At 42.1% G+C, this 27,189-nt stretch overlaps 1 protein-coding gene across 1 annotated transcript in view; it reads right to left on the bottom strand.

Annotated features, from left to right (window-relative positions):
• KCNH5 (potassium voltage-gated channel subfamily H member 5) overlaps positions 1-27,189 on the bottom strand; it is a 230,623-nt gene that overhangs the window by 75,384 nt on the left and 128,050 nt on the right. The window contains exon 8 of the mRNA XM_073350736.1: positions 7,117-7,316. Coding sequence (XP_073206837.1) covers positions 7,117-7,316 — 200 coding nt within the window. The remainder of the gene's footprint in view (positions 1-7,116; positions 7,317-27,189) is intronic.

Below are 27,189 nucleotides of genomic sequence, written 5' to 3'. Positions count from 1 at the left end.
ACCTTAATAGTAACAGCTAAATGTAAACTAACGGTTGTGCAAGTTCACATGTAATGACCTATTTTTAGAGGAGAGCTGCAACCTATTAATGTTTCATTTGCTGTCAAGCACATTTTGATTAAAACTGAGAAGCTCAAATTCAATGTGAACATTTTAATATATCAGGCTGTTACTATAAATATTTTTACAACTACTTAAAAGATCATATTAAGTACTCCTTTTCTTTTTGCGAATACAGAGTAACACAGCTGCTACTCTGAAACCAGAGAATGTTCTGGCTCACATTTATCTCTCTCAGCAGAACAGGTTATAATGCGCAATGCTGCCTTTGAGAGACTTTTAAATATATAATGGCTGCTTCGTTTTCCCATGAATTTACTCATGATCTGAATTTAATTCATTACTGGGTGAATAACCAAGGTACCTTGAGCATGAAAGGGGCTGTATAAAAACAAATTCCCTCCTAGATATGAGCTATGTATTACCATATTATGGTATCTACAGTGCATATGTAATGTATTGTGTGTATTGTCCTAGCTGTCAATGTTAGAGCTTTGACTTCTAAATGTTTTAATATGATTTATCACAGGCCACTTGCTTCAGTTTAAATAATAAAAATAAAGGGACACTCTTAGTTTCATCGATTCTCTATTCATAGGCATGCAGGAAGGAGGAGTGAGAAAGGACAATGAGCACTGTGGGTTGAAGATGGAATTTGAGGACAAATTATCACCAAAGACCCATCCCAGATTGGTCCTTTAAGGCAGGGGTTCTCAACCTTTTTCCTTCTCAGGCCTCCCCAACATGCTATAAAAACTCCACGGCCCACCTGTGCCACAACAGCTGTTTTTCTGCATATAAAAGCCAGGGCCAGCGTTAGGGGATAGCAAGCAGGGCAATGTCCCAGTGCCCAGGCCACAGGGGGGCCTGCGAAGCTAAGTTGTTCAGGCTTTGGCTTCAGCCCTGGTTGATGGGACTTGGAGCCCTGGTCTTCAGTCCCAGGTGGTGGGGTTTCAGCTTTCTGTCCTGGGCCCCAACAGGTCTAATGCCAGCCGTGCTTGGCGGACTCCCTGGAACCTGCTCACGGCCTCCCAGTGGGCCCTGGACCCCTGGTTGAGAACCACTGCTTTAAGCCCTGCACTGTGGAAGCTCAGGGTCAGATCCAGCACACAACGAAGTCAATGGGCACTGGATCAGACCATCTGAGAGGAGTTTTACTTCAGGCAGCCAGCTCTGGATCCATGGCTCTTTTCTTCATTGTCCTCTTTGGGGACAGGAGTAACATCTAGTCAACCTTCACTTTGTCCGCACTGTGTATCTGCACAAGAACCAAACACTAGGCTCTCTGGATTTCTTCTTTGTTGTTGGTCTGAGTGAGATCTTCAATGGCATTAAACACTAGTATCTCATATATGACTAAGAATAGATATTTAACTGCACTTTTTGAATACTATTTCTAACAATTAATTAAAGCACATTTGTTAAAGGTATAGCGTTCTCAGCAAAGGCATTTGCTTATATTTTAGTCTCAAGCACATTTCTTTTAAAAACATTAGCTGTCACAAAAACGACGAGACTTTATCATGCTATATTGGCCTGTAGTTACATACAGGACAGTTGTTCATCACCAGAAAAAACTGCGTATTTTTGTGTCAACATGTGAGCTGTTCATAATTTATTGAGGAAGAGTCAACATGGTTGTAGTAAAGGGAGATCATGCCACACCAATCTACTAGAATTCCTTCAGGGGGTCAACAAGCATGTGGACCAAGGGGATCCAGTGGACATAGTGTATTTAGATTTTCAGAAAGCCTTTGACAAGGTCCCTCACCAAAGGTTCTGAAGCAAAGTAAGCTGCCACGGGATAAGAGGGAAGGTGCTCTCATGGATTGGTAACTGGTTAAAAGATAGGAAACAAAGGGTAGGTATAAATGGCCAGTTTTCAGAATGGAGAGAGGTAAATAGTGGTGTCCACTAGGGGTCTGTTCTGGGATCAGCCCTATTCAACATATTCATAAATCATCTGGAAAAAGGGGTAAACAGTGAGGTGAGGTGATAAAATTTGCAGATGATACAAAATTACTAAAGATAGTTAAGACCGAGGCAGACTGTGAAGAGCTACAAAAGAATCTCTCAAAACTGTGTGATTGGGCAACAAAATGGCAGATGAAATTCTGTGCTGATAAATGCAAAGTAATGCACATTGGAAAGCATAATCCCAACTATACATATAAAATGGTGGGGTCTAAATTAGCTGTTAGCACTCAAGAAAGAGATCTTGGAGTCATTGTGGATAGTTCTCTGAAAACATCCACTCAATGTGCAGCGGCAGTCAAAAACGAGAACAGAATGCTGGGAATAATTAAAAAAGGGATAGATGATAGGACAGAAAATATCACATTGCCTCTATATAAATCCATGGTACACCCACATCTTGAATACTGTGTGCAGATGTGGTCGCCCCATCTCAAAAAATCATATATTGGAATTAGAAAAGGTTCAGAAAATGGTAACAAAAACGATTAGGGGTAGGAAACAGCTTCCATATGAGGAGAGATTAATAAGACTGGGACTTTTCAGCTTGGAAAAGAGACGGCTAAGGGGAGATATGATTGAGATCTAATAAAATCACGACTGGTATAGAGAAAGTAGATAAAGAAGTGTTGTTTACTACTTCTCATAACACAAGAACAAGGGGCCACCAAATGAAATTAATAGGCAGCAGATTTAAAACAAACAAAAGGAAGTATTTCTTCACACAACGTACAGTCAAGCTGTGGAACTCCTTGCCATAGGATGTTGTGAAGGCCAAGACTATAATAGGGTTCAAAAAAGAACTAGATAAATTCATGGACGATAGGTCCATCAATGGCTATAAGCCAGGATGGGCAGGGATGGTGTCCCTAGCCTCTGTTTGCCAGAAGCTGGGAACGAGCGACGGGATAGATCACTTGATGACCTGTTCTGTTCATTCCCTCTGGGGCACCTCACACTGGCCACTGTCAGAAGACAGGATACTGTGCTATATGGACCCTTGGTCTGACCCAGTAGAGCTGTTCTTATGGATTTGATTTAAAGAAAAAATCATTTCAATGTGCTGAGTTGTGCTGCATGCTTGACTGACTGAAACGTATCCTAATAATGGGGCAAATGACATCATAATGCACACGTGAACACAAAGAGAGCAATAAAGTATATTTATTTGGAACTAATGAAGATGTAATCAGTAGAGCTAGATGAAATTGTTTGGCTGAAACCTTTTTCGGGGGAGAAAAATGCAGATTTGGCAACGCTGAAATGTTTCATGAATTCATGTCAAATATGCCAAACTGTTTTGGTTGAAAATAAAAACAAACAAAATATGAAAAAAATGAAATGCTTCATTTTGACATTATCTGAATGAAATGTTTCAATTCAAAGCGACTTTTCCATTCAATATTAATTTACATTTTATTTTAAAAATTAAACATGTTAAAAATGCTTGCAATCTAACTGAAACACTATCTTGGGACGAATGAAACATATGGTTTGACCAATATCAATTTATTTTTTTACTTTTCGATTGGCCAAAAATTTAAAGAAAACTGTGGTCAAGCTGAAACGAATTTTTTTTTTCCATGATTTTTTAGAATTTCCAGCCAACTGAAAAGTCTGTTATTCGCTCAGCTCTAGTAATGATGCCTATATGGAAGAAAACCATCCATAAATATTAACAATTGCCAAAGTTTAGAGGTTTTTTGCTAATTATTTGCACAGTTAACAGAAATCTTTGCTGAAGAATAAGAAATATAGAAACAGACTAAAATGTCCACACAAATGTAAGGAGTATGAGAGTTACTACTATGCATAATGATAGTCTGATAAAAAAATTATGTGTTGGAGACATACATCCTGTTTTGAAGGACATGAGGAATGAAAAACACTGGCGAAATGATTCAAGTGATAGATTACTGATCACCTGGACAGGACAGTGAGCACTAAATGAAATTAAGAAAGGGAAAATATCTGTTGAATTTCATTAAAAAACTCTCCTACAGTGAGATATATTAGGCTATGCTAGTCTGCCAGGGTTGATTTAAAAATCCCTGGTGATGGGCTTCAAACTAGACTGGATATAAAAACTAGGAAATGTACTACTGGGAACAATTCTACTGCGGCACACAGGTGGACCAACAAATTTAACAGTTCTTTTCTCTCTCTTCTATATTTCTACTGCAGGATTAAATCAAGCTTATGATCAAAAGATGGAAAAGTTTTCAGAATAGAAAAGTTACCAGGCCCCAGAGAAATGGAGACACATTATTTAAAAGGATGTCAGCTCCTGAACCACTTGGTGCAATATTTTCCTATCTTCATTGTGACTGTTGTGTTGCACACACAGTAAATAAAACTTCTATGACATGGTGCTGTGCAACCTGGTTTTTTTCCATAAATTTTAATACAGAGGTCTTATGATTTTTCCCAAATGATTTTTTAAAACATTCCTACCTGAAGTGGTTTGTAAAGTGCTAAATTTGCCCTGAACATGAAGGAGAGGATCTAGTCTATGTGACTGCTGTATTTTTTAGGTTTGCCAACTTGGAAATACAACATTTTCTCATTTGTTATAATTGAGATGTTTCATACTTCATTTCAGAATTCAAAGTTCAGATGGGCCATGTGCTTTCACACAGCTTTCCACCTTTCCCCTAAGAAATCTTAATTTTGGTTCTGATCATGCAGTTGACAGCATGCAACTACTGCATGCAGGAAAACCCGCATTTGCTTCAATGCAACTCACAGCAGTTGCAGCAAGGTACTTGAGCAATAGCCATTGAAGGTTTATAGCCTTTGCTGGATGCTGTGTAATGGAATATTTTAAAAGTTGTAACCATTTTATAGCTACTCTCTCACTGGTTGTCAAAATATTTTAACTGAAAAACTGTACTACATAAAAGCATTAATGGCCTGATCTAAACACCATTTAAGTCAACACGAGTCTTTCCATTGACTTAAATGGTGTTTAGATCAGGAGCTATGTTAGGCAGGCCTCCAGTGTGGGAATACTGTTAAAAACCTAAATCACAGATTTTTATAGCCTTATTAATTATCTAGCTAAGCAACCACTACTACCATGCAGACAAGTGAATGCTGCTTACTAAAAGCCAATGATAAGTATGTTTATGGGCTATAACTGCATTTTTACAATCTATTAAACTGGATATGTGGAAATAATGGAAAGAAATCTCAGTAATTAAAGCAAAGGTTCTTCTAATTCACTGCAAAGCACAATCAAAGTCTAATGGAACTGCAGCAGAAATAATTAAAAGGAGATAAATGAGAATGAAAATTGAATTTTTACACATATTTGGCTTTTCACAGCAGAACTGAGTCCATTTACAGCAATTACAACAAATTTGTTAACAACAAACTGAATGAACACATTTGGAAGTTAGAATGTCACTGTATAAATGGAGCTGAAATTAACATATTAAAGAATCAGGCATACTGAACTACAAGAATCCAAGAAACCGAAAGCCTTATCAATTAACATAACAATAATAGACAAAAGTTGCATAGTTTTGGAAGCTAATTGCTAACTGTGAAATTCAGGTTAATTAGTTCGATAACTATCATTGTATGGGTTTATAAGAAGACTTAAAGCTGTCCTTGTTCTCACAATAATTCCATTTTATCATGTTATAGTGAGATAGGTTCTGGTGGAACTCAGATTACACCTACCACACAATGCAATGCAGTTAACTGAAACAAGAACCTCACAGCCCTGTAAGTACTGTAGCACAGCCCAGCAATATTCTATCACAACTTTTCCTCTGTCAAGTGGCTTTAGGGTTCTCAGTACTAGACACAATGTCCAGTTCCCCGATGGCGTAAATCCGCATAAATCCACTGAAGTCAGTGGAGCTAAGCCAACTCACACCAACTGAAGATCTCACCTCTAGTCTCCTTTCTTAATCTCCGGAGCAGGTATAGAATGACTAGCAGAAACACAAGCTTTCCCAAACTTCCCTGCCAAAGGGCCTTCAGCCCAGGCCTGGAGAGGACACCTCAAAGAGGTCAGTCTCCATGTCTATAGAATCTTGTGCTAACTGTGATGGTAGCAATTATGGTCCTGTCCACTGGGAACTGGTCCAAGGCAACCAAACTCACTTCATAAATGCTAACAAACCCTCAGATGGTAACAACTTTCAGTCACTACTGATCTGCGCCAGATTCCAAATGGTGACCTGAGACCTGATTCGAAGTCCAAACACCCAATGACTTTAGTGGGCTTTGGATCAGGAACAAGAGCAGGAAAGATCTATATGCAGTTCTCAGTCTCCTGAGCCAATTAGTGCTCTGCTATTCACCTTTTAACCAGACCACAATGCTACACCGATTTTTATTCTCTTATCATTACTGCTACTATATTATTATTATATTTTATTATATCAGCAAGCACTGGAACTACAAAAGTGAGTAAAGGATGGTTTTCTGCTAGTGTGTGTAATATGTATGGAAAGACCTGTTGGATATATTTTTAAACAGAATAAAATTGCTGACATATGGTCTTTCTTAAAGTGGAATGGTTCATGAAATGTACATTTTCCATTTTCCAAAAAATTTTGGAACTAAAACATTTAGCCTTCTAGTTGCTCTGTGAAATGTTTTGTTTGGTTTCAGTGTTTTTTATGAGTTGTTTCTATATGGCCAATTTGGATTATTCAGCCCCATCAAATGTGAGTTTTTTCCAAAAATGAAGGATATCCTTTTTGAGATTTTTCTCTTCCCACCCCCTCAAATTTTTCAAAAACTGTTTTTGTTAATTTCAAATCTCAAAACACAAAAAAAGTTAAAATAATTCCAAGGAAAATCTGGAAAGTGAAAAATCCGACCATACTGAAAAGCAGGGGAACAGAACGCACTACCAAAATTACTGATGTTTCCACTTTTTCCCCCTAATTTTAAACCAGCTCCCTCTCTCTGAGCACAACTATGAAAGTATTAATGGAATCACATGTGGTTCAGATCTTTTTTTCCAGCGTGTTTACAGTACTCAGAACTGTTTACACTACTGGAAAGGACACAATGGATTGAAAGGTACAATATCTGAGTTTTTACCTCATGCACTCATACCTTCTCTGTGTCGATCCCTTTAGACATGGACCATGTTGAGACAATATAATCCATGACTCGTTCACTAAGGCCTTTTGGGACTTGATATAATTTTAGGAAATCCCTCACATTGTTCAGCATCTCATGGTATCGGTTGGTGTTGGCATACATTTGCTGGAAAATGGTGGTGACATTTCCAAAAATAGTTGCATAAAGAAGAGCTGAAAGAGAGAAAATGGCAAACAAAGATAAATGTCTATACTCCACAAAAAGACTTAATCGTTTCAATAAGTGTTTTGCGAGAAAAACAACTGCAAATGGTTGCAGACTCATTTGTGTGTGCTGAAAAGTTCTAGTTACACACACTCATATATTCACATACTTATACTCAGAGGACTTTTTCTTATGTGAACTTACGTTCCTCTTCATCCATCATATTTAATTGGCTCATATGACTCCCACCAACAGAAAACAAGGAGGAAAATGCCACTAAAAGGAAGAACTGCTGAACAACTGAAAAGAAACAAGTCAAAAATGGCCCAAATAGAAAAAGCCTTACACTAAACCTTATCAAAGGAATTCGGTGAACGTACTCTGAGACACAAGGTGGGTGAGGTCATATCTTTTATTGAGCCAAGTTCTGTTGGTGAGAGAGACGAGCTTCTTGAAAGCTCATCTTTCTCACTAACAGAAGTTGGCCCAATAAAAGATATGACCTCACCCACCTTGTCTCCCTAATATCCTGAGACCAATACGGCTACAGCACTGAAATACTCTGAGAGACAGTTCAATGGCAGGGACCAGGAACTGAGAATGGGGTGGACCTATCTTGATCCAGATAAGACCATGGACCAGAGAACTGAAGCCTGGCAAGGATATATCTGGACAGACAGTGGTCCAGATCCTTAGCTGTGGCCAAGGACGACACAGTGCAGGTCATGAGGATGTTGTATCCTATATCCTGGACCAGCTGTGCGTCAGCTCTGATGTAACATGAGCTCTATATTATGTCAACTGACGGTGGCCTCAAGAACAGAAAATGGAGATCAGAAAGATGTAGGGAAGCCTCAGTCACATCTCCTTGCCACTGGCCTCATCTCTATATCAGCAGCTGAGCGTATGTGGCATAGAAGCCACCACACCAGATATATACCAGAGGCGTATCCCCCTCTGCTGGGGTGGTTCCCCCACCCTACCCAGCAACACCAGTTTTAGGGCCAGACTGTGCCCGCAACGTTGTGCAAAGCAGCTGCACCATATCCCAGGATAAGGAAGTCAAGTAACTCAGATCTAGTGTAAAGGCTTTCCATTAGAGATGGGCCTGCACCAAATCCCTGGGTCCAAATATTCCAATTCTTTGAAAAGTAGGAGCCTCAACTCAAAACCAGACCCAAATTTCAAAGCTGTGCCCTATCACTCTGATGGGCCAAACCATAGCACATACATCCAAACGTTTCTGAATTTGCAAGTGTGCAAAATCTGAATCCATATCTAAATGCTGTGGCTTGGCTCCATTTCTATATACCCCATACATTTCTGCTAGCCCAGAGCAGCCTGAGGCCACTTTCTAGCATTTTCCAGCCTCAGCTTAATGCACAGCTAGTACATTCAAGGAAACACCACTGTCTCCACTTTTGAAGGGAAAATCATTAATGATAATAATGGGACTAAATGGGACTAAAGCATGTGCTTAAATGCTCTTTTCAATAGGGATGGACTTAGGCATGCTCTTAAAGGTATTTAGGTTTCTTATTGATTCGGTACCTAATTATTCTTGAGAAGAAGCCATAAATAAATAAATAGCACTCTTCTCTTAAACACTGTAGACTTTACAGAAAGAAAATTATTTTGATTTCTTCAAATACCAGTGTGTTGCATTTTCATTCTGTCCTTGGCATCAACAAATATACGGAAGTGTGTGTGTCATGTTTAATCATCTTTGCTTGGAAGTACTAGACTGCAGAATGCAGCTGTGTTTACATATGCTTTTTTTAAAAAAAACATGTAGCGTACAAATAGGAAAAAATAAGCCATTGTGGAAGGATAACTACTTTCTATCTCCTAATGCATAACAGCTTCCTTTTGTATACAACAGATTATTCACCTCACTCCAGAAAATTGACTTAATTTTATGGACATTTAGTTCAGTTTATCACCGCTCTTCCAGAGGCAGCAATTTTTTTAAAGACGTGGGGTTTGTTTAAAAATACTTGAATAGTAGAAATATTGCACGGACATTTCTCAACAATTTCTTGACTATTTAAATGTAAAAATGAAACACCAGAATGAAGCAGAGATATGGTGTTCTCTGCCTCGTCAGAGTCTAGGGGGACTGCATTCTGACTGGTTGGATAGACATATGAGAGCTATGACCAGGTAAGGTCACAGCAGGAGTAGCACCTATGAATATGAGGTTTCAATTTTGGAAAACTGGGGAGATTCATGTTCTCACTATATGACTGTACAAGAAATCCAGTAATAGGTATATATCTTGTTCCTCTTTGCTTTACTGATTATATATAACCACAACTGCTGGCTACTAAAATGTTTACACAATACATTACATATATACACACATATGCACAGTACATGCATATACACAGTATAAAAGTATGTGGGTTACACATGCATACACTCAGTTGTACATTTTTTCGCTTTTGCTGTTCTTCCCAGTTTTTGTAGCATGTTAAATTGGATGAAGTGCCACTTCTTGTAAATGCTACTCCCCTATTCCACTCACGTACATTGGTTGAAAGGTTTCAGTTAATTTGATGAGTGACTCTACAATATAAATATATTTTCAGTCTTGGCCTGCCTTGTTTTATACCCATTTCTGTACTGAAAGGGATTGTGTCTATAAAAATATATGCAACCCCCTTTTGCAAGTGCAAAATAGGACAGAAAAATCAGAGGCTGGCTGACAATGTGGTATTGCCCTATCATATGAAAAGAATAGATTCAATTCCTGATCCTCATACCACACCAGCCAGACTGGAAGTGGCTAAGAGTGCCATGGTGGAAACACAGTCTGACTGTGGTGAGTGCCTGTGATGGTGACACATTGGGCCCCTGAGGGTTAAAAGGCAATACGAGGACCAGGTAGCCTCTGGGCCTGCCGAGCATGCTCTGACTGGAGGAGCAGGTTAAGAGGGAGCTCAGAAGACCACATAAAGGGGGTAGAGGAGAGAGGAACCTTTCGTCCAGAAGCCACAGAGAAGGTTGAGCTGAGAGGGGACCACAGAATGGATAAGGCGCACAGACAGTGCCTTCCTTGACCAACCTGCCCCCTACTTTGAGAACCAGTGGGTCCTGCAGGGCTCTGCTTCTTTGGACTCTTTTTCTGCTAAGCAGCTGACTACTTGGACTACAGCAGACTTACTGGTAGGAAGTGACCCAGAGAAATGAACTTGGACTTGCTGCCAGTGTTGCTTCCCACAGGGCCAGAGGGAGGGCCGGGGTCCCCCTCCCACACCCCCTTAAAGGGCAAGGGCCAGATGCTGGTGGAAAGCCAAAGATCCTGAATTAAGGAAAGGACAGCACGTCTACTGCTTGGACAGAGGTGGAAGGGGCCAAAAGCTGGGTGCGCTAACCCCTTGGCTGTTGGCCCTCCAAGCCCCCTACCACAATGCTACTTATTTCCTCCCACCAAAAAAATCTCCTTTAGACTGAGAATATTCATGAAAACTATCCATTTAAATGGTAATTTTACCCAAAAGTAATAAGTGCCTGAAAACAGGAGCTTGGAATGAAAATGCCTCTTTGAACATAATTATTGATATAATGAATCATCAGATCATTTCTTGGAAACTGAAATTAAAGAAAATGTTGCATGCTAGTCTACACACCACACAATCTCCACATGCAAAAAAATACTAGCTCATTTCAGTATTTGGACATTGTAATGTGTGTCACATTTTGGCAAACATTGTAAAGGCATTTGTGGAACATATTTAGGTCTTGGCAGGATTAGAGGTATGCCTCAGAGATGCTCCTTGCATTTGGTTATTTCTTATTTCAGCTGTTGGCCATTGTTAGTTATTGTGTTTCAAGAGGGAGATTATTTTTCTTAATTTAGCACGGATACTCTATCCATGTCCTGTACTTAGTCCCCAGTCTCACTGTGTATGACACACATAAAAGGGTTAAGATGGAAAAGCCACCATTGGGTATTTGCCAGGCCACAGTGTTCTGCCCTCATAAATGTTCAGCAAAATTAGTTTGTTCTGATAACGCATTATGCTTTACCCATTATCTTGGGTTTCATTGGTTTAATGTGTCGTCACTCAGTATCCTATTGAGGAAACTCTGGCTGATGGAGTTTTGTGAAAAGAAGTCTGAACCTAAGTTCGCTCTGAGAGGCATGCCTGCGCAGCCGTGCAGGAGGCCACCAAGGGCTGTGTACTTAATTCCCCCAGCCCCGGGGCTACTGCGGCCGGGAGGGGTGCCTCTCCCCCAGCTCCAGGCCCAGAGTTGCTGCGGCAGGGAGAAATGCTCTCTCCCAGCCCAGGTGCTGCTGCAGGGAGAGAGGGCTGGGGGGAGTACTCTCTCCCCACCACAGGTCCTGGTCACCCTGCACCCCAAACCCCTCATCCCCAGTCCCACCCCAGAGCCCGTACCCTCACCCGGAGCCAACACCCACTGCACCCCAATCCTCTGCCCCACATCACCCCAACCCTCTGCCCCACATCACCTCCACATTGGTACACATAGCAAAATTCATTCCGCACATGGAAGGGAAAAATTAGAGGGAACATTGGTCTGAACTGTTGTTAGCTAGCCTTGGGAATACAAAATGCCTGATTTTTCTCTCATTTACATCTCTTTAAGGCTGGTGTAACTCCATCAACTTCAAATACTACAGAGACTGGGATGAAATACTAATGTGGACACAAGAACAAATGGATATACCCTAGCCACCAGGAAGTTTAGACTTGAAATTAGACGAAGGTTTCTAACCATCAGAGGAGTGAAGTTTTGGAATAGCCTTCCAAGGGAAGCAGTGGGGGCAAAAGATCTATATGGCTTTAAGATTAAACTCGATAAGTTTATGGAGGAGATGGTCTGATGGGATAACATCATTTTGGTAATTAAATATTCATGGTAAATAGGCCCAATGGCCTGTGATGGGATATTAGATGGGGTGGGATCTGAGTTACCCAGGAAAGAATTTTCTGTAGTATCTGGCTGGTGAATCTTGCCCATATGCTCAGGGTTTAGCTGATCGCCATATTTGGGGTCAGGAAGGAATTTTCCTCCAGGGCAGATTGGAAGAGGCCCTGGAGGTTTTTCGCCTTCCTTTGTAGCATGGGGCACAGGTCACTTGCTGGAGGATTCTCTGCTCCTTGAAGTCTTTAAACCACGACTTGAGGACTTCAATAGCTCACACATAGGTGAGAGGTTTTTCGCAGGAGTGGTGGGTGAAATTCTGTGGCCTGCGTTGTGCAGGAGGTCAGACTAGATTATCATAATGGTCCCTTCTGACCTTAGTATCTATGAATCTATGAAATAAGTCCCTAGATAGACACAAGGGGCCAGATCCCCAGATGGCATGAATACACCAGCTTACACCATCAAAGACTTCTGTTAACCTTCATTAATCCATTAGCTATCCTGATCTCACCTGACTGCTGGACCAACAGCTCTGATCTTTAAACTTGTGCTACCTGTACATTTGCATAAATGTGGGTGCAATTCAATATCGCTAATGAAGCACCAGTGGATAGAAGAAAATTACAGCTGTGATCACATGCATGCAAAAGAATGAATACCTAATATTTCAGGTAGTGTTTTCAACTGTTTCTTAAACAATGAAAGGTTTAATTGATTTGAAACATTGATTTGATTTGGATGACCCCAGTAATTACCAATCAGAGCTTTATCAGAACACACCTTGTTAATGAATACCCACAATATTACATTTGAGCATCACCCTTTGCCCTTTTAAAAATGAGACAATAGCAACAATTCTCATCTCTATTTCAGTTTGTTTCATTTTAATTTTTTTGGTTGTGGCAAACAATATTTGCAGAGATTCGGAGAGATGTAAACCTCGGTGCATCTCTCCAGGATAAGAGGATTTAAACAATTTTCAGAGAGACACGGACATGTACATATGTACCTGATTAGTTGTAATTTAGTCTCTTCTTTTATGAGAAGCTCAGGGAAAACAGAAGAGATCATGCTACCCAAACTGTAGGAGAAATTACCCTCCCCAATTCCCTGATTTCACTTGCTGGTTAGGTCAGGCAGCATTTGTTCATCTTCTCACTAATGATTCTTATTTATGTGAATTTTTTTTTCTTCATCTGCTCCTGCTGACATCTAACATTTACTTCTCCTAATTGTCTTCTACATGTAAATCATGGAGAGTCCTCGCTTCATTTTGTATAGAGCAATTTAAAATAATGATGCAGGAATATTTTCCTCGCAACCCTTAAGGCTATGCAGGTGGTTCAACCATTATTTCAGATTTCTATTTTTATTCTCCAGTTCTCAAAAGACAGATATACATTGTGTGTATATACATATATATAATTAATTTCTGGAGGATTTTGTAACAATGTCCTACATAAATCTTTTGCATCTGTTTAACAACAAGCAATTTTCTTGTTAAAAATGGCTCAGACTGGTCTAAATTAACCTAGAGCATTTCAAATTGATTACTACATTGACTGCTTTCTCAATATATCTTCAGGAAATGAGGCCTGGACTAAGAACGATTTTTTCCTACATTCTGCTCTCTATTTCATAGATTACATGGCCAGAAGGGACCATTGTGATCATCTAGTCTAACCTCCTATATATCACAGGCCAGAGAACTTTCCCAAAACAATTCCATGAGCAAATCTTTCAGGAAAAACATCCAAACTTGATTTAAAAATTGCCAGTGATGGAGATTCCATCACAGCCCTTGGTAAATTGTTCCAATGGATAACTGCCCTCCCTGTTAAAAATGTACACCTTATTTCCAGTCTGCCCAGAGCTGACAGCAGGAACCCCTGCCATATGGAGGGCTGACATCAGGAGCCCTGGTTGCCAGACCTGGGCGACTGGTGGCTGGGGTCCCGCTGTCAACCCTGGGTGGCTGGGCTCCTGCTGTGAGCCCCGTATATTGATGACTGTAATATAGTTACAGCAAAATATCTGGTTATCAAAAAAATTAGCAGGCATTACAGAATACTTGAGTGTTTATATTGTTCCAGCAAATTTTTCTTAAACAAATAGGTCTTCTTTGGCTTTTCCAAATTACTGCAATTAATAAAGGTCCATTATTACTTTTCTGTGATTTTCCATGTCTTGCCCGCAACTCAGCTGCAATTATTTGGCAATCATCCCATGACTCAAGTAGGGCCTTACTCAGAATGTCATTTACAATATGCTTGTACAGCCCCCAGCACTATGAGGCTCTGACCTGCTCGAGACCTCTAGATCAGAGCTTCTCAAACTGGGGGGCAGGCCCACAGGCCCTGGGGCAGTGTAGAATGTATTCTGGGAGGGTGGGCATGAGAAGCTTTTGGTGGGAAAAAAATGACTGTGCACATTTTACCCACAGCAAAGCTGATTCCCCCCAAAGCTATCAGGCCCTCAGGGGCGCTGTGCATTTGACTCTAGATGGCACTCTAGATGGGTTTTGACGGATGTCTGTTAAACTTGCATAGCATTATAAAAAGTCATTGCCGTCTGTCCGTTAATGCATTTGCTATGATGCAATGTGCATGTTTAATTGTAAGCATTGACCACAATCATAGTTTTCCTTTTGTTCTTATTATAATGGATCATTGGCTCTGTTTGAATCAATGCCTTACTGTTTTTAATATCTAGTGAGAGTTGCATGTTGATTTTTTTTTATCGCGTTGCAGGAGGGGGGGATAGAGTACTACAGACACAAAGAAGGGGGGGCGCAATCAAATAAGTTTGAGAAGAGGAGGTTATTCACCTGTGCAGTAACTGAAGTGCTTCCAGAGACGTCCCTGTGGGTGCTCCACTCCAGGTGTTGGTGTGGCCCCTGCGCCTTTGCTCAGAGATTTTTGCAGTAGTACTCACACGGGCCGCACACACACGGTGCCTGCCTCAATAATGCATGCACATGGCCCGGCTCCTCAGCTCCTTCTCTACAACGGAGACTGCTCCGAACTCCGAAGTAGAGGGGAGGAGAGGGGGGTAGTGGTGCACCCGCAGGGATGCTCATCTTACTGCACAGATGAGTAACCTCCTCTTCTTCTTTGAGAGATGTCCCTGTGGGGGCTCCACTCCAGGTGACTGAAAAGCAGTACCTCTTAAGAAGGTAGGGACTTCAGATCTGGTAAGAAAGCTGTAGACAGCACAGCTCGGCCCATTCAAAGGTCAGTCAGGGGTCCCTGAGTAAGAGCATAACGTTTAGCAAAGGTGTGTGCTGAAGCCCAGGTGGCGGCTTTGCAAATATCTGTGAGGGGAATGTTACATAAGAATGCCACAGAGGTGGACACGGATCTGGTAGAGTGTGCTCGAACAGAAGTTGGAGGATTCATCTTCTTTAGTTGGTAGCGCAGGCAGATGCAGCCTGCTATCCAACTGGATAATCTCTGGGTAGAGATGGATTTGCCTCTGGATTGTTCTGCGACTGAAATGAAAAGTTTAGGGGAAGCCCTAAGGGGCTTAGTCCTATCCAAATAAAAGGACAATGCTCTGTGCATGTCGAGTGTGTGCATTGCTGATTAAAAGTGTTTGCATGCAGTTTAGGAAAGAAGGTTGGTAGATGGATAGGTTCATTGAGGTGGAAGGAGGAATGCACCTTCGGGAGAAATTTGGGATGCATTCGGAGTGTGACTTTGTCCTTAAAAAATATAGTGTATGGTGGGTCAGCCATAAGCGCTCCAAGTTCTCCTACATGTCTGGCAGATGTAATGGCAACTAAAAATGTAGTTTTCATGGTTAGATGTAGGAGGGAGCATGTTGCAAGCAGCTCAAATGGATGGCACAAGCAGCATGGGAGGACCAAGCGTAGATCCCAGGGTTGAGTGGGTGGTTTAATGTCTGGGTATAGGGCCTGGAGGCCCTTGTCTTACTGTGAAACACCGTAATTGCTGCTAGATGTACCTTTATGGAGCTAAAGGAGAGCCCAGATAATACAAGTTCTAAAAGATAGTCTAGTATTAGTGAAAGAGGGGTTGAAGCAGGAGCGGTTCGCTTGGTGGAACACCAATGAGCGAACCTAGTCCATTTATGGAGATAGGTGGTAGGTGCAGATTGTATTCTGCTATGTAATAGTACTCTTTGTACCTATTCAGAGCAGTCTACTTCCTCATTAGAGAACCATTGAGGAGCCATGCTTTGAGGTACAGCATCATTACATTGGGGTGGTGTAGTTGACCCCTGCGTTGTGATAATAGGTTCAGAATGGGGGAAGTGGAATCGGCGGGCAAACTGACATCGTCATTAAAAATTGGTACCACGCCTGTCTGGACCATGTAAGGGCTATTAGTATGATCCTGGCCCTCTCCACTTGTGTTTTTTGTAATACCCTGTAAAGAAGTGGTATCGGGGGGAATGTGTATAGGAAATTGTCATTCCATTTAATGATGAATGTGTCTCCCATCGAGTGCTTTCCTAGACCCACTCTGGAACAGAATTCCGGGCATTTTTTTGTTGGTCGTGGTTTCAAAAAGATCCAGTTGCGGGTAGCCCCATATTTTGAATATGTTGTGTAGGATGGTGTAGTTTATCTCCCATTCGTCACCTAGGGGAAAAGATCTGCTGAGCTTGTCCACAGTGGTGTTTAGTGAACCAGGTAGGTAGGAAGCTGAAATTCGGATATTGTGTTGGAGGCACCAATTCCAAAGTTTCTTAGCCTTTGTGCAGAGTGAGTGGGATCAAGCTTCCCCTTGTCTGTTTATGTAAAACATGCAGGCAATGTTGTCGGTCATGATCCTGATGTGCTGGTTCTGGAGATGTGCGGGAGAAATTGGATGCAGGTGTTGCAGACCGCTAGAAGCGCTAAAAGATTTATGTGCAGTGACGCTTCTACCAGGGACCGGAGTCCCTGAGTGGTGTGGTGTGCCATGTGTGCTCCCCAGCCCATGAGAGAAGCATCCATGATAATTATAACAGAGGGGGACTCCTGCACAAACGGGACCCCAGAGCAGAGGTTGTGTGGAAAAGTCCACCATGTGAGTGAATCCTTGACTTTGGTAGGTATGGACAGAATTCTGTTTAGGCCGTGCACATTCGATCTGTAGACAGTGGTCATCCAACCCTGCAGGCATTGCATGTAGAGGCGTGCATTCTTGACCACAAAAGTGCAAGAGGCCATATATCTGAGAAGTTGCAGACAGTTGCGGACAGTGACCTGTGGGCTGTTTTGAAACTTGGCAACAAGATTCTTTATGGTGTTGAATCTGTCAGATGGGAGAGGTGCAGTCTGGTTATGGAACTGAGGTGAGCACCTATGAACTCTAGTCCTGAGTAGGAGTTAATGTGGATTTGTTCTTGTTTATTTGTTGGCCCAAACTCTGGAAGCAGTCGATGGTCATCTGTGTGGCTTGGATGGCCTCCCTGAGAGTCTGGGCCTTGAGCAGGCAATCACCCAGGTAAGGAAAAATTTTGACTCCTTTTTTCTGTAGGTGCGCCGTTGCCACCACGAGAATCTTGGAAAAGACGCTGGGTGCTGTTGAGAGGCCAAAGGGCAGAACCCTGTATTGGTAGCGACTTGAGTCCTTAACAGATCTGAGAAAACGCTTGTGGGCGGGGTGTATACTTACATGAAAATAAGCATCCCACAGGTCAAGGGCTGAAAACCAATCTCCCTGCTCCAGCGCTGGAATTATAGTTGTGAGGATAACCATTTTGAATTTTTGCTTTTTGATGAACTTGTTGAGTCACCTGAGGTTGAGGATGGGTCGCCATCCCCCACTTTTCTTTTCTGTCAAAAAGTCGTGGGAATAAAACTCCTTTCCCTGATCAGGCACCGTCTCGATTGCTCCTATTTTTAGAAGATGTTGCACCTCTTGATGCAGCAAGTGGTCACGAGAGGGGTCCCTGAAGAGGGACGGGATGGGAGAGGGTATAGACAGGAAGGGGATGGAATAGCCCAACTGGATGACCTCTAGGGCCCATCTGTCTGTAGTGATGGCTCGCTAGTTGTGGTAGAATGGGAGTAAACAGTGACCAAAAGGTTGGATGGGAAGTATAAGCGCTGGAGTGTGTGGGAGGTCTTCTATACCCTTGACCAAGGCTTCAGATCTGCTTATTAAATTGAGGGGGTTGGGACGGTACCGACGTTGTGGGGCATCGTCACTGATGGCTGGGTCTTTGGTGGTGTTTCTGCTGGTGGTCTTATGGCCTCTGTTGCTCCTGTGGGTAGGCCGGGTATCATGGACGTTGTTAAGGCTGATACCTGAATTGTCTTCTTCTAGCTGACGGTGTATGGATGCCTAGGGATCTGAGCGTCGCTCTGGAATCCTTCATGGTGTGCAGCACCTCATTGGTTTTTGCTGCAAATAACTTCTCGCCATCGAAGGGGAGATCCTCCACGGTGTTTTCTATCTCACGTGGGAAAGAAGAAAAGGTAAATCATGAAGCCCGATGCATCACTATGGCCATCACAGACCTGGCAGCTGTGTCCACAGCATTGAGGGCAGCCTGCAATGCCATGAGGGAAATAATCTGCCCTTCAGAGACTACTGCTTTGAACTGTTGTCTCTTGTCCTCTGGGATGTCATTAATAAAGTCCATGAGTTTCCCGTAATTTCTGTGATCATATTTGGCCTGTAGGGCCGCGTAGTTTGCCACTCTAAATTGTAGCGTGGATGATGCATAAACTTTGTGCCTGAGTAGGTCCATTCTTTTGTTGTCCTTGTCAGAGGGAGTGGACCAGAAATGCTGCCATTTGTTCTTTTGGTTGGCTGCTTCTACCACCAGTGAATTTGGTGATGGGTGCGTGAAAAGGAATTGTGAGCCCTGGCAGGGGACATAGTATTTCCGGTCTGCCCTTTTGCAGATTGGGGGGTGCCAGATATTTTTGGCAGGGTCCATAATGGCTCCATTAATAGGTAAGGCAATCTTGGATGAGGCCGAAGGTTGTAATATGTCAGTCAGCTCATGCTGAGTGTCCGACACCTCCTCCAGAGTGATCTTGAGCTCATTAGCCGCTCTTCTGAACATGAGTAGAATCATCCGTTGTTGTTGGGAGTGGGGGCATAATAGCTTCTTCTGGTGAAGTGGGTGAATTATTATTATTTGGAGAGGGTTCAGGTGCGTCCTTGTCTGAGTGCACCATTACAGGTTGCTCCTGGCCATCCGTCGCGGAAGTGTGGACGGATACAGGAGGAGATCTAATGTGGCCTCTGCATGGGCTGTACCGGCTACTGTGGTGCCTGCTGCAGGACCCCCATGGGTTCCAATAATGCCTTTGTCTGGGGAAGGGCATGGGTGGTCCCATCCATGGGTGTCCATACCAGAGTGGTAAGTCCCTTGACTATAAGGACCTTGGTCTCCCATGCTAGCAAAAGTGTGAAGGGGGGAGGAATGGTATGGTGAAAAAACTGCCTCCACTTTGTCATTCTCATCAGTAGAAAAGCGAGAGGGGAGAGGGGACAGCTGTCGGTGCCATGGCGACGATCCTGGTGAAAGATTGGTACCAATAATGGGGAATCTGGAGTTGGCGAGATTACCAAATCGCTGGAATGAATAAATTGTGGTGCTGAGATAGAAGGAACTGGAGTATATAGCGCTGGGCGCGGCGGCGGTGCCGATTGGTGCAGCACCGTATGCAGAGACACAGATGATTGAGGAGTCAGTGCCGGGACAACAACTGTACTTGTGTGTGGCACAGGCAGGCTCAGCTGAGTCGGCACCGAGTCCTTTGCGGTGCTGTGCGGTGCCGTACTAGAAGAAGCGGGCAACTTTAAGCTCGGAGCCTTGGCACCGGAGTGGCACGTACCGGCAGCGGTTGGCGTATGGACAGTGCCAGAGGTGCCTGGAGTGTCATATGTGCTGAGCAGCGGCACAGTCGGCACCAACAAGATGGACCTGGTCAGAGGCTGTTTGGATGCCATCTGGTCTCTATGAGGTGATGAAGCTGGCCGTTTTTTTGTTGTTTTCTTGTCCTTAGCGGACTTAGGAGGGCTCTGTCTCAAGTAGGACTCCTGACCTGGGTCAGAGGCAAGTCTGAGGGACTTCTCCATTAGAATTAACTTGGGACTTCCCCAAACAGCGAACACATAGAGACTGGCCATCAGAGACCGGGATGGCCTCTCTGCACATAGTGTATCCCTCAAAACCTGGCGAACCAGGCGTAGTATAAACTCTATCTGACAGAAAAAAACTGGGAAGGAAAAAAAATTTAATAGAAGAATGGGGAAATGAAACTTATCTGACTAAAAAAAAGCCTAGATAAACTGTATAAACAACTATCTATCTAAAGCAAGAAATAATTGAGCGAGACTGCTGAGCTCCGTCTCAGGCTGGGGATGGTAGAAAAGGAGCTGAAGAGCCTGGGCCATGCGCACGTTATTGAAGCACATTTGGTGCATGAGGCAGGCACCGTGCATGGGTGGCCTGTGCAAATACTGCTGTAAAAATCTCTGAGCAAAGGCACAGGGGTGCACCAACACCTAGAATGGAGCACCTGGAGTGGAGACCCCCAGGGACATCTCTTGAAGAAGAACCACTGCTCTAGACACTACTGTAAAATAAACGTTAAATAAGGGTAACAATTACATAGGCAAGACTCCCATTGGCGTCAACAGGATCTTTGTCTAAAAGGCACTGTAGGATCTGGGCCTATTGTGTAATGAAGAATGCCTGTAGTAAATTGATGATATTTATATATATGTTTTTTTTATAAAGCATATTCTTTGCACAACAGATTGGAACAGCTGCTTTGGAGCCTGACAAGTCTAAGCACAATAAGGCATTCAGCAGCCTTTATGCATAAATCCTCAAAAATATGTGGAAACATTCTGCCACACTTGCACATTAGCTAATTTTTAAATGGTGATAGTTGGGCCATTTTTAATAAGAGCAATGAGATAATAAATTTAAGACCCTGTCATTTTGTTTCAAACTAAGATGCTCTTGCACTATACATGTACCCAAAAGTGATTCAGATTGCTAGCTAGTGTGTTTGGGAGGGGGATGGGGTTATTATTGGTCTTTGTTAAAGGCAAGTATGTGTATGTTATATTCATTCATCCTGACACAATGTGGATAGGGCACATTTGATAAATGCAATAATAAATGCGTTAATTAGTAAAATAAAGAACCGAGAAATATTCTATGCAAAAACTCTATGCCTATCCAGAAATCCATGACTTTTCTACCAACTCTCGTCACTTGACATGCTGCATAACATTCCATGCAGTGGTGAATGCTAATTAAAGTACAACTGTCTTGCTAAAGAAATTGGACGTAGTGGAGAAAGAATGAAGAGATTCGGAGGATAGCCAGAGTTCATCAGAGATAATGTTCACCGTGAATGTCAGCCAACAATGCACCCGTAGTACTTTGCTCCCTCTCTCATTTGTCATTTTCTCCATTTTGATTATCATTCTTGATACTGGTTCTTTTTAATCCCCCTTTCTCCCTCCTCCTTTTTTTATGCAAAAGTCTAAATTGCACCTGTCAAACAATCTCCACTACTCATTCCGTAAACCTGTCTCTTTCCTTTCCCCATCAAAGACTGGAGAACCTACTTCTCCACAATATGCTGTCTTCAGCATTGTTACTGGCCAATGCTGACGTCTGTGGATTAAAATCATGCCATGTTTCTTCCACTGTATGCCTCACTGTGTCAGAAATGTCATCTGTAATAAGCACAAGACACAAAGGATCTACCACGCTATTGTATGGAAACGTGGAAACTGACAGTGGGTCAAGAGTGATTGTTGACATAAAGGGGCTCTGTGAGTAAATTTGGCAGCGGTCAGTATCAGTGTGAGACAGGCTAACAGCTTGTTACGGGGTTTGGGCTGATTATTATTTCTTTTTATTATAATTTTTCCTTGGCAAATTTTCTACATGGACACAGAGTTCCTGTCAAAATAAGATGAACGCTGGATAGCAGGCAGTCACTTTAGCCAAAATACCTAAATATCACTCTCATACTGACAAACACCACCTGATCTTTGTGCCTCTTAAAATACAATGGGAAATTTGTAAACACACCTTTAAACTACCAGACCTGGATTTGAATGTACAGAACAGTATTTCCAGCTCCCAGTTTTAAGACTCTCATTTTCTATCCATGCTAAAAAACAAGATTGTTTATATTAAATGGAGTTAATCTGTTTCTATCAGCTAATTTTGTTTTCAGTTTTTCAATTTGCCATTCTTTCTAGTGTATCATCTAAACCTGCTTATTCTGTCTTTCCTTCTTAAATTAATTGTCCAATTTTGTATCAAAATACAGTTAATAAGATAAGAACAGATTTTGTGACAGTCAGACAATTGACTACAGTAATCTTCATACAACATAGGGCATGTATGCCCCGGGACATAAGAAAAAACATATATAACACTGTTTCATTTGTAAAATATGTGCCACAAAATACCTGTGATATGCAATGCAGTCACAATAATATTGCTTTTATTTTTCTGTTCCTAATTTTTCTATTTGAATTATTCAGCCTGAATTCTACACAAGCAGTTTTTGCACTTAATTATCTGGGTGTTTTTAGAGGGAAATAAGATTAATGTGCTTAATAAAGTTAATATTAAAATGCTCCCAGTTTGGTTTTGGAGTTAATATCAAAATGCATTAAAGAATAGATCAGCTTTGTAAAGTAACTGCAAACATAGTTTAATGGAGTTTCAGGTTTATTGTATCTCACTGGTCTCCATTTACAAGTTAAAAATAGGTTTTTCTCTAACTGCCAGCCCTGCAAATTCAACCTGTGCTCTGAGAGGGGAGTTAAATTCTTTCTATCTCACTCAGCAGCACCGGGGCTTCGCTTCAGCAAAGCACGTAAGCACGTGATTAACTTAAATCACATCCATAAGTCCCATTAAAGTTAATGCTTAAGTGCACTGCTGAATAGGGGTAGACAGGTTCTACAGGGCAAATTAGACCCAGAGTGACACCTGTGCAATTCCACTGCTTTCAGTGGCGGTCCACAGGCATGACTGGAATTTAGCCAATAGTTCTTTTGATGTACAAACTGGAATAGAACCTGCTGCTTATGCCATCTTCATTTTGTTCACTCTGTGGGAAACTTTAGATTTGTCACTAAAGTAAAGTAAAGACGTGATTTTGAATACACACAATGAGGACGTCTCTTGAGAAGACGGGGGATATTTTTACAAAGGGCCAGACTTTTAAAGGTATTTAGGCATCTAAAGATACAGATGGGTGCTCAGTGGGATTTTCAAATGCACCTAATAAGAAAATACTATTTTTCAGAGTGGTGTCATGCGTTAGCTATTAATTACCAGGCACTTGCTATAACAGATGCAGAAAAGGAAAAATATGGGGAGAAAATAAATATTGCAAACTATACAAGAGTTTGGACCTGGCTTTAGAGATCAGGGAAATCCTATGGCCTGTGTAATACAGGAGGTCAGACTCAGTGGTTCTCAACCTATTTACCATTGTGGGCCACATCCAATACCACCTGTATAGCCCTGAGGATGCCACATGGGCCGCAACTATGTGCTGATTGGGCCGCAAACTGCCCAGGAGCTGTGGGCTGAGAACCAATGGGCTGGATGATCACAACGCTCCCTTTCAGATTTATAGTCTTTGAATCAATTACATTAACCTCTCCTACCAGAATATCCATATAAAAAGGACGGTAAGACCAGTTTTTTCAAATGTTTTTACCACTGCAATTTTCTCAGATTGTAAAACTGAATTAATTGTACCCAGCTGTGATTATAACACCGTAGAATCTTTCCTTCATCCTGTTATTGATCTAAGTATGATAGATGTTGAAATGTCATTTGGCTTGACAGCTTCTCTGAAGCTTTGCCCATCGTTATCTTATAAAATGATCGATAACCACATACGGTAATGGATGCAAAAAATGAGCACATTTTCCATCTCTTCAGTAAGCAAAACTGCATGTAGCGTTCAGTGCAGGAAAAGGAGTTCTTAGAATTTTTCCACAAAAAGATCAAATCAGTTTCTTATTTCAGCACTCACTATTGTAAAATACTATTTTGTATCTTAATACATTATTCACCCATCCCATGACAAAATCCCAAGATATAACCGGGCCTGGTTTTCATTTATACTAAGACCCTGTTACATGGATCTTGCAGTGTAAAGAGACCTTTTAGTATACTTATGCCAGCCAGAGCAATGCAAAGGGATTTTAGTGTAAATGAGAATTATTTATATCTGACCACAGTGGTAGATACTGGCCAGGGTTCATCTGCTATAAAATTAAACAATACCCAATACAATCTTCTACATTTTATAAGATTTTAAGGTACTCAGGAATGCATATATTATGCCAAGACCTTTAAGCCTCCTCTGGTATTTATTTGGCATTCCATAGTCAATTTGCTAATGACAACTGATGTTCTATTTAAAAACTAACCTCAAGAGGGCAGGACCACAAATGTATTTGTGCATTTTCTATGCACACCATAAAAACCTATATTAAATAGATGTAAAAATTTGATACTACAAGGGATGCATATAAAACTATTTTCAGCCAAACCAAAAATTGCTCCCTCTACTGTAACAAAGCAGGTTACCCCACTTTGTTCCACTCAAACCCTGATGTCCTGAGGCCACACACATCTTCATTCGTCTCTTCTCAAAGGAAAGATCCCGCTAAACCCCATCTCACTCCCAACCTCTGACCTGCACTGTTCTTCCATCTGATTACCTGTCACTCTTCCTGTTCAGTATTCCAGAAAAGAGACCCTGCAACTGATTCCACTGTAAGTTAGCAGCGATTTCACTGAAAAGAATGGAATTACATTAGTGTGAAAGCAGAATCAGACCCACTGTTCACTTACCCTGGGACCTCGAGTCAGAGGCCATCAGTTAATCACCCCAATTGCCTCATTATTTAGACATACTGGACCAGATCCTCAGCTGGGTGCAGCTCCATTGAAGGCAATGGAGCTGTGTACATTTACATGAGATAAGGTTTGACCCATGGAACCGAATTTCTAACTACCCCACTGAAAATCTGAAGTGATACCAAGTAACACAATCAGATTTACAGCATGGTAACTGATCAGAATTGGTCTCACTTTTCTCAGAGACAGGACTTCACAGTAGGTAGGCAGGCAGGCAGAAAAGAAAAAGAAAAAAGATGAAAGGGTAAGCAACTGGACTGGTTTGGCATGTCTGTTAGTAGCACAAAGTAACATGACCAACTCATGCCGCTATTGTTAAATATCATTCTAGTGAGTGTCCTGGGGATCAAAATAGCATTATGAATAATACGGTATTGCAAAGCTGCTGTTTGATCAAAACGTGGCTGCCTCATTTCGTTCTGACCCCTGTATTTCATATTTAATGACTATACGTTTGTAATTGAATACCTCTTTGATTGCCTGACAGACTGAATATACAGCAGCTGTCCCTTGGAAAACTCAGGTGAAAAACATGTCATGCCCCGTGAAGCTGTTGCAGGGAGGAAGATTTTAAATTTATGAACAGATATTTATAGGCACTCAAAGTGCATTGCGCCATGGAGTGAAAATAGCTGGACAACACACACAAAAAGCTGCATTTGAATTATGCAAACCTGTGTGCCCAGAGGCCGAGCAGGAGGCAATTAATGGGCAACTTGCCCTTCTCCCTCTCCACACTTCACAGAATGCTCACCAGCCGACATGGAGGGAAAATTCTCTCCAAAATAAGTGAGGCCACGTTTTCAGTGTGTGTAAAATGGTGCTTCATTTCAGCAGACAGAATAACTGGAATAATAGAGGCCTCTTGTGGCTTTGCCACAAGCCCTGCGTTAGGGGCAGCACGTTTGCTGTGTTGACTCTGGAGCAGCCTAAAACATAATCATCTTCCCGGGCCTCCTGCTGCTCCAGGGACAGAGTTTGCTATGCAAGTGCAGGCCCCAGCCCAACGCACGCTCCCTGATGGACGGCCAGGGGTGCTGCTCTGGCCACCCTGCACCACCCGCCTGTTTGGGGAGGCAATGTAGCAGCTGTGTGGATCCTGTGTCCCCTCCTGCCCTGCTACCCATGATGTGCACAGCTGGCACAGTGGCAGACTGATGCCCCACAGTTTGGCCCAAAATAACATAACATCAAAACTACACCTGCTTCCTGCTGGGGGTGGTGTTCTTGTTGTCTTTTCCCTCTGGTTTAAATGTTTTCGTTATATCGCTCCTCAACTGTTCTTTAAGTCCCTGCTTATTTCTGGTGAACCCCTTCTAATCTCTTTCCTTCCGTTTGCAATTCCGCGCTCTCTCTTTGCTTACTTATTTCTCTTCCTGGTATCTGCACTGTGCCCCAATTTGCCCCCTCTCCACCTTTGCTCCCTCTCCCTTAGCGGCAACGTTTCCACAAGCCTGGCAGAGACGTCTCTCCCTGCTGGCCAGTCGACCACAAAGCTCCTGGTCACCTAGCATGAGTTCCCCCTTATTAGGCCACATGGTTTCCTTTGCAGAGCAGTGGCAATTGAGCTAATCCCCTGCTGAATCCAGTGTCGGTCTCTATCACAGAACAGCCCCAATCCTTGAATCAGGGAGCATCCAAGAAAACATGGACAATTTAGAAATTCCTGGATGTTCCATGGTTTGTGGATTGGTTTATCCCTGTCCCTTTTACTGGTGCATTTTCTTCCTCATATTTTGAGTTTCGTTCTATTAATTTTCCTCATCATGAGAGTGTTCTATCTTAAGGCCACAATATTGAAAACACTTTGATCCATGTACAATTTTAGCCATGTGAGTAATCCGAATGAAATACTGTGGGAACATAAGGAGCTTTATTTTGATCTTATTTACACTGGTTTAATTATATTGACATCAGCAGAGCTACTTCTGGTTTACACCAGAATCTGGCTCAAGGTGTTGGTCTGATGGAAGATTGGAAGTTATGGATTACAAAGTGCTATCATACATCTCTGTGAAATAGGCTGCATCTGCTTAAAAAGAAATTGAAAACTGTCCAACTTTATGCACTTTCAGTTGGACGCTT

The sequence above is a fragment of the Lepidochelys kempii genome, chromosome 6, assembly GCF_965140265.1.
Source record: "Lepidochelys kempii isolate rLepKem1 chromosome 6, rLepKem1.hap2, whole genome shotgun sequence".
Classification (NCBI taxonomy): Eukaryota; Metazoa; Chordata; order Testudines; family Cheloniidae; genus Lepidochelys; species Lepidochelys kempii.
Note: the sequence above shows the minus strand (reverse complement) of the source record. Positions and strands in the feature narration are given on the sequence as shown.